This window comes from Morone saxatilis, unplaced genomic scaffold (assembly GCF_004916995.1).
Source record: "Morone saxatilis isolate NCDOM2014 unplaced genomic scaffold, NCSU_SB_2.0 Contig2, whole genome shotgun sequence".
In the NCBI taxonomy this organism is placed as follows: domain Eukaryota; kingdom Metazoa; phylum Chordata; class Actinopteri; family Moronidae; genus Morone; species Morone saxatilis.
Genome location: NW_023339762.1, coordinates 3443709 through 3452832, shown reverse-complemented (window position 1 = coordinate 3452832; position 9124 = coordinate 3443709). Strand labels below are relative to the sequence as shown.

The 9124-nt window shown below is 38.9% G+C and overlaps 1 protein-coding gene across 1 annotated transcript in view; it reads left to right on the top strand.

Annotated features, from left to right (window-relative positions):
* The window catches only part of LOC118330306 (spondin-1-like), a 32301-nt gene extending 23929 nt beyond the window's left edge, over positions 1-8372 (top strand). The window contains exons 4-7 of the mRNA XM_035664795.1: positions 3829-3902; positions 4843-4965; positions 6085-6233; positions 8358-8372. Of these exons, the coding sequence (XP_035520688.1) occupies positions 3829-3902; positions 4843-4965; positions 6085-6233; positions 8358-8372 (361 nt within the window). The remainder of the gene's footprint in view (positions 1-3828; positions 3903-4842; positions 4966-6084; positions 6234-8357) is intronic.
* Positions 8373-9124: the final 752 nt, after the last annotated feature.

Sequence of the window (9124 nt, the reverse complement as noted above, 5' to 3'; positions counted from 1 at the left end):
ATATTAAGATTTAAAAAAAATAAAATATATATATATATATATATATATATATATATATATATGTATATGTAGTAGTAGTAGTAGTAGTAGTCTAAATAACACAACACCATATGCATACCTCTAAGTAAAAAAAGTTAAGAACCAGAACAAGCAGAACAGTGGGATCTGTATTTGTATTTATCCCTGTGACATCCAGCATCATAGACCCCAGTTTACGTTTACAGCACTGATATCTACCGGTTCGGGATTTAAAGAGTAAAATCAATAGTGTTTTTGAGGAAATTGTTGTTGTATTACTGTGTTCTGTATATTGTATGTACAGGAATCATTTTTTATATTTTTGTCTGTACTTGTGTTTTTACCTCATATCCCTGACTGCAAGTCAAGTTTATCATCTGGGATAATAAAAAGAAAGTGGGTACTGACAGCTTGATAACGAAAAGTGATAAAGTGGAAATGCCATGATGTGAGTTAGCAACTTAACACTAGTTGCAGAATTTCAAGGTAAATGTAAAGTAGACACCTTTTCACGGTTCTAGCTGCATGTCCTTACTTACCACTTGGACACTACTGAAACAGATATATTAAGTCATCTATATGACCTCTTTGGACCAGAGAGAAATGCAGAAAACATTGTTAGAACTTGTTTTCTCCTTCGCATGTATTCTCTGAGGTGCAGTGGCCTGTTATTTGACCAATACTCAAACTAGAGATGAGAAAACTGCGGCACAGATTGAACTGATGGTGAAGAGGAGATATCTTAAATCTTAAAGAAAGACAGGCAGGTGTGACTGTAGGTATGAATAGATTTTACTGAATGTTCACAGTGAAAAGATATAAAATCTTTTCAAATGACCAGATTTATTGTCAGATTTATTGATGAATTCTTTTGACAAATGACTATTAGCCCTATTGAAACCATTACAGAATTTACTTAAAAACTATCAAGGGCAGCTCAATAATAGTCTATATATTTCACTTTTGTTTTTCAATTTCATGCCCAAGCAGTCAACCCATGTTGCAGGGTATATTGCACCATTCAGTCTGTGTAAGATTTATAGGAGCAATATAACCGATAACTCCTACTTAATGTCGCCAGTCCCTCCTCTGTCTCCACAGTCAGTGTTGTTCAGCTCACTTTCATATCCCGTTTTTATGTCTCTGCTGTACGAGGTGGAGATACTTGGAAGACTTTGCTGCTGTGACACACAGACTGCTTTTAGAAAAACTGCAGTTATATAATCGTTGTGAATTTTAATTTGTATGATGCATATAGTGCAATTTCTTATGGCATTTCCAAAGCAAAACTCCGCTACATTTGAGGCATTCTGACTGTGAGGCTTGATTATCATTAGTCATTAATGTAGGCTTTGCCACAGTCACATGTGGGTCGCCTGCTGTGCACAAACTTTGTTTCTGCTAAAGATAACAGTTCTGACATGCAATTTGGGGATGGGCCATTTATTGCTTTGAAAATGATACGTGGAGTATCAAATCAAAATTAAGAGTACCTGAAGCCACTGCAAGATGAAGTACAGTTTCATCTTTTAGATCTAAGTCTGTCTTTAGTCAGACTGGTCAGCAGTGGAAATACATGATCTACCTTTAGTTATATGTTTTTTTTATTTATATGACTAGAGGCAAGTCACAGAGCTTTTATAAATCTTATAGCTGCTCTCCCTCACACAAGCATCTCCTTATATTGGCAACTCTTTGTTAGCAGGACATTTGTATGCATGTTTTCTCCTGTCAGTCAGCTGCTCCATCCACATTTGTTGGTGCGCTGTCAGATTCAGGCTCTCCACAACCACATCTTACCTTAAAGCCCAAACAGAAGTTTATCTTTATTTATGAATCTTCTCTAATCAGTGCAACAGCTATTTTTCCTGTCCAAAGTTTTACGTGATTAATCAAACATAACTGAATATAAAATTATATACATTTATTATATACATACATATTCATATCAGAGCACAACCATTACCTTGAAATTCCACTGTGGCTTTATGACGTTGCGTCTGGGACGCAGCTCTTTGATCCGCCTGTTTTCAAATCCTACTCAGAGCGTTTTCAGAACCCTAGAGGATGTAGACTCTACAGGGTGATTTTTTTTCCTGGGCAACTATCATGTTTTTCCCAAATGATGTACAGATTTGATTATTTCAAATGGCTTGAAAAACAGTGCGTTTAACTGCCATGAATGGGGGAAAAAAAAGACCCCTCTAAGTGTGGGCTAAACCCACACTTAACTTAAAGAGAGAGAATAAAAAGACATTGTAATGTTTACAATGTCTGGCTCTGCTTATCAGTTGTCACTGTCTTGCACATATTTCCCAGAAGAAAGATAAGAAACTGAACTCCTCCACCCTCAGCCAGGACAGACCAGCAAGCATCCCCTCGGCCTTCCATCTGAAACAGTTCAGGACCAATGCTGCTTGATTCTGAACTATCTCAAGCTTCTGCACATGTTTTTTTTTTTGCCACACTGGACCATATCGCAGGGCAATAGTTCACGTGTCAATACCTAGAATTGCAAACAGCTTTATTGTCATGAAGTTTAGTCAGAACATAAATATGATGACGAATATCTTGAGTATGGTATGTCAGAGTAATTAGGAACAATGCAGAGCTTTAAAAGCAATAAATTGATAAGACACCTGCTTAGAAAACATATGGTGTTCTTCCAGAACAAAGCAGAAAACTTAAAAAAGTAAGTTAGGTGCTGTTTTCCTCTTGAGTTTCTTTCCTCTTGTAGTTGGTTTGTTATTTACAGAAATGTAAAACAAGGTTTGTAACATGTGATATGATTTACTGTAGATATAAATTTGAGTATTTTAATGAATATTTCCAAGCTGATGTAGAAATTATGCATTCATGAGCTTTGGTCCCCGGGGCGCACTCATTTTCAATTTTGGCTCCCAAGATAAAAAAAAGTTTAACAACCTGCTGCAGAAATGAAACAACACGCAGATTTCTGTCATTTCTATGTTTGGATTGTTGACAATTCGTGTAAAGTGCTAACAATGACATCTTTTTCTAGTGCATCCAACAGTTTATGACAGCAGAGCAGTGAAAGGATTTTAAGATTTTGTCTGAGAAGTGTGGGCGCAAGCATGCTCAACTATTCAGACAGAATGTAAAAGTACTTTGAGTGTATGCAACTCTATTGCGATGGAATATAAAACTATTTCAAACATATTGTAAAAGTATTGCAAGGCCACCAGATCTTATTTTTCCTCTTGACATTTTTTTTAACCTTCGTTGTCAGTCTTTCCATAGAAGTGTCATCACACTAAGTTTTAAAGGTCTGTCTGCACAATGTGAGAAATTCGTTTCATTTTCACTGAAGAGGAATGTAGAGGGTATTGGTAAAACAACCTATTTTCATTGGGACACTTTCATTCTCCTGTATTAGCTCATATGTTAGAGTTCGGCTCTGTGTGCAGCCTGTGTAAAGATCTATATTCCTGCTGCCGACTGTAATTTCAGCTCTCTCTTCTTCATGTCTGTGGGCATATTGCTCTGATACATTTCATATTGCAGCAGTGTGATTGTGTCATGAGGTCTGGAAAATACAGAGCTGTTTCTGTGAAAAGATGTGTACTCCGTGTCCAGTATGAAACCTCGGGGAGCCCATTACCTTCCCCCCCTCGTCGAGGATTACATGGATCAGATATTGAAAAAAACCCACTACAGTATTATCCATCTAATACCCTTTCTGCACCCCTCTTACAATCCAACTTCCTCTCCCTTTTCTTTTCTGTCATAATTTCACAATTTTTCGCTTCCGTTCGCTTTCTCACTGCCTCTTTCTCTCTGTCTCTCCAGGGCCAGCATTGTCCAGAAGAAAGTCATTTATTTCCAGGATGAAGGCTCTCTCACCATTCGGCTGTGTGAGAAAGGTAATGACAGCTGCCCATCATCTCCTCCTCTCCCTTGTTGGCTGCTCATCTTTTCATCCTTGACCGCTCATCATGGTGCCATTATCCCTTGTTCTATCTGTCATTTTTTTCCCCACCGCTTCGAAGCAGAACAGCTCTTTTATACCGTGTTAAAAAAAAATATGAAGCCAACAGAGGCAGCGGGGAAATATGTGAGGACAGCGAATCACAGATCTCCTGGGAGTCTGTGTGGAATTTAAATATTCCTTTGTATTTCGCCACAGAGCAGCGCCACAGCTTTTATGTTACCTGTGATTTCACCGCAGAGAAAAATGCCACGCTCCCCCAAATAAACACTAAAGTCTTGTGAGACAGTGAGGGAGTCTCTGAGCTCTGATGCACACCTTTATTGTACAATAAAAACCAGAGTCCGGACAAATGGTTTTTAAAACTCAATCTCAGGGGATTTTTACTTTCATAAAATCTTCCTCTCCACACCAAAATCTAATTTTCCAGGCTATTATGCAAGCCAATCAAGCTACCCTGTTTTCAGTTTGCTTACTCATCCTGCTATAACTTAGATGTCAAGTGAGAATTTCTTCTGAATAATTTGGTGACTCATAAATATTCAAGTACTCCCTTTGACCTATCTTTGCAAAACATTGGTCGAGGCCAGTATTTGAATATTTATGAGTCCACGTCAAGGCTAATGTGTCATTTAAATACCAGTTTATTCCAGCAGTGTAATTTTGTGACATTCTTACTGGTTCCAAATTGTAGTCATCTAACTGGTAATTTATTCAGGTGTGCATTTGTGTCAGAGCTCGCACGCCAGCCGATCTCTGTTTGTCTGTTTGCTCTCTGTTTGAACTGTGTTCTCTATAAATGATCTGGCTTGCGCATCTTGTCTACACTTAAATCTTTACATATGGGTGTGTGTTCAAATTCCTCCTCCCTGTAGAGCGTGTGTTCGGTGAAGCTACAGAGACTCCTGCCATGGAGTGCTGCGCCTGTGGAACAGCCAAGTACAGACTCACCTTCTATGGCAACTGGTCAGAGAAAGTACATCCCAAAGACTACCCAAGTGAGTTCAGACTGCGGGCAGGCACTAATGCATGCATGTACACTGAACACATCCACAGTATGACTAGAGAACACACTGTAGGTCTGCATGTGTATAGCTAACTAATAAACACAGATCTGTTCAAAAACAACATGTTTTTTTCTACAGTGGGGTTATGGGTCGGACTATTTCTTGGCCAGATGAAGTGACTTCCTCTAGTCCAGTGGTCTCAAACTAAAATTGGCTTGGGGCCACTGCTGGTATTGTCATCTCATAGGAGGGCCACTTCAGTATTCAAGTGCTACAAGAAAGCACAGTATTCTGAATAAAATTTAATATTTCCATTATTAATGTGAATAAAATAGAATTTCCATACATTTTTATATCATCATTTTGTATCATCTTTGTTGTTTGCAGCCAAAAACCATTAAAGCCCCAAAGCCCCATCTTACCAACCGTTTGCAAGCTTTTACGGCCACCTTTTAGCCTTTTATTATTTTGCAGTACATTGAAATACATTTTTCAAAACAGAACTGTGTTTTTATAATAATTGTATATAAAGAGGTAGTTTAAATTGATATGAAACAACTATAAAACTATAATACAACAATAAAAATAATGATCTTGTGGTCTGGATTCTATTATATTTTTGACATCATGTTGCAGGCCAGAGGGAGGGAGAAGGAGTCCCAGATAAGGCCCCCGGGCTAGTAGTTTGATATCCCTGCTCTAGACTTCACCAGTTACTGCACCCAGCCAAGAAATAGTAATAGTAATCACTCACTACTGATCGGTAGTAGCACAAAATGGACTAACATGAAAAAAATGTTACCATGAATGAAGAAAAATAAAATGGCACTGGCTGGTTAACAGGATAAGGTAATAAATGTTATTGGCTTCAGTACATGAACTAATGCTCGTAAAGTATTCTGTGTAGAATCTGTTACAGAGGTGGACAAATCAAGGCAAACTATAACAGCCGAAGAAAAAGCTGACTGACCAACAGTAAAATAAATGTTATCATGCTTGTCTGAAAGCACTGATAATCTAGTAGCAGCTAGTTTTCACTCTCTTCTTGACTCACTTATCAGAATTTTAACTGATTTAAGTCTCCTTGTCTCTCCTTCTCCCGTCTTCCAGGGCGAGCAAACCACTGGTCGGCTCTGATTGGTGCATCTCACTCCAGAGGCTACGTGCTGTGGGAGTACGGAGGCTACGCCAGCGAGGGCGTCCGTCAGGTCGCTGAGTTTGGCTCCCCCATCAAGATGGAAGAAGAGATTCGACAGAAGGTAGGGTCGACATCAGACGGAGCCTCTGCGGGTTCTCTGTCACTCCATTTTTGATGTAACAGCTCCATTTCCATGTCTTTCCATGTGTTCTGACCCTCATTTTGGACTAAAACCAAGTGCCAGTGGCAAAAAATGTGATGCATAAAATGAAAAAGAAAGTAATTCAGTCAAATCCAAGAACTCCAGTCGTACTCAAACTGCAACTTTCATCAGTGCAACAACGGAATGCACATACTGTATCCTCATTATATGTACTCATGCCCCCCTGCTATTTGTCAGGGGCTATTACAACATACTGAGAGGTTAATGACGGGCTGAGGCAATAAGAGTCTGAAATGACAGACACACACACACACACGCGCACACTAATTTTGCTCTGTCAAAATGGCAGCTGATGAATGTGCAATACAGTGAAATTCTCATTTCCACGTTGGGGAAAGTGTTAACATAGCGACGCAGGGCGGCTCTATACTCTCACCCTCTCATTAAACCAGATGCATATTGACAGTGCGTGCTGCTTCACTCTGCTTGAAATCAGATTCCCTTGGAAAACATCAGCAGACTTCTTTTGAGTGAACTATGCCTTTAGGGGATCAGATATTTTTGGAAGGCATCCACTGGCATAGGGTCTGAGAGGACAGGCCTGTTGCCTCCAGCTCCCTCGAGAAGTGCTGTGTGTGTGTGTGTGTGTGTGTGTGTGTGTGTGTGTGTGTGTGTGTGTGTGTTGTGTGTGGTGTGTGTGTGTGTGTGTGTGTGTGTGTGTGTGTGTGTGTGTGTGTGTGTGCGCGGTGAAATTGAAACATAGCACGGACAAGGAAGTGTGCACGATAGGACACAACTGAGAGATGTGCTTGAGCATACTGGGGGGGGGGTCTCAAATGCTTGCAAATCTATTTAAGGCTAGTTACCGAGCTTCGATATTTTTGTGGAACCTACTAAATTTGCTTTGATAATATTGTATATGGAAAAATATATACTGTGACGATAAAAACTGGCTTACGATCATATATTTTGCTATGCCGTTTATAACATGGAACGTAGCTATCCCTTTAAAGAGAAACTTAACATTGTGTTTTAGCTTCAACACACCTCTGTCAATTATTTATTTTTTCCCCTAAGTTTTTGAATCCAAAATGCTCCTATACATTGCATTGATTCTTAACGTCCAAATGATCACAGATGCTTCCATTTGTTGACAGGAAGGTCTGAGGATAGAGCCACCAACCCTGTGATCAATGAACGATCTGCTCTACCTACCTAACTATAGCTGTACATATAATTTACTAACTCATCTTAACAATTAGTGTTAAGTTACTCTTCAACATCTTTGGTTGTATTATGTTGCAACAGTGGGCAGGGTCGCATTATGGCAACATAAGGTCTATAACATATTTACATCAATGCTTATTTGTCCGGTATTTAAAATTGCCCAAACACAGAGCATCTAGTTATTTTGTCAGTTTCTCAAATAATTTCCCGAAAATGTACTTCATCACGATACACAGTAGGTCAGTATCACAGTACCATGAAAGAACATTTCATCCACATTGACCAGCCCTAATCTACGTATAGGCTACATGTGTGTCCTGTGTGCTGGTCCGACGAGGGCCCACAGTACATGGCTGTCTCTGTGTGTCCTCTTTCCGCCACTCTCTCTCTTTCTGTGGGCACTGAAAGGTGTGTCCTGGCCATTTGGAAGGGAACAATAGTGTGTTGTTAGTGGGCTGTCAGTGTGGTGTGTGCCTGTCAGTTTAGGTTTGGGTTGTTGTGTGGAGACATTAGAGGCTGACGGACAGCCCTAACTCCTCTCTTGGCTGGCTCTGTCTGTCTCTGGGGCTAATAACTACCCTGACACAATGGAAACTTCAGCCTATTTCATAGCGGAATGAGATGGCTTGATTGTGTACTGTAGACTGGAATGTTAGCAGTTGAGCTGTAGAAAGAAACAGCTCGATTGTACACTGTATACTGGAATGTCAGCTATTGAGTTGTTGGACTTTGTAACAGGGAATCTTAAATCTTTTTTTTTAAATCTGATTAAAAAAGGTTTTGTGTCCTGCACTACATCCCATTCATATGACAAAATATATCCCACAATGTGTTAAGTGTCTCTTCTTTCAACAGGAGGACTCTGTGTAAAACTGTAGCTGGCAATATATTAGGCTGGCGTATTAATGCAGTGTGAATGCACAAGTCCAAAAATACAAAAAAGTAAAATAAAGTCATACATTCAAAAATGTAAAAGAATTTTGGTTATAAGACATAGTAATAATGCTGCAGCTTCTCAAGGTTGGACAAGTGAAAAACATAGTCAAGAGGGAAGAGCATTTCAAAGTGAAAATCACTTCTGTTTCACTTAATGGACTGAAACAAATCATTATTTTACTGAAGATGTGATATGTTTGATTGATTTATGAATTGCTTTACAATTACAAAGAATTATAACGTTTATATATTTAAACAAAAAGCAAATCATCACATTTGAGAAGCTGCAGCAGGTGTTTGGCTTTTTTTTATTTGACGCACACAATTAATTATTTATATGATTGGTTAATAACTTCTGCACTAGAAGGCAATAATTGAAATGACTAATTTACTAATATTTTCTGTGCTCATATGCTGTAGTTGCTGAACTGGTAGAAAAAAAATCAAAGTCTGCCAACATCTCTAAAGCTCAGTGAGTAACACAGTTTGGGATGTAAAGATTTACTTGTACAAGTCGGTTTTACCATTACATGTGACTACATCGGTACACGGACCCTTGGATCAATCAAAATGTACTATGAGGGATATTAAACACTTTCTAGCCACAACTTAGCTACAACTCAGCGAGGTCTAAGGTAATCACGGCTTTCTTTTTTTTTTTTTAGTTATTTTTTTGGCCTTTTATT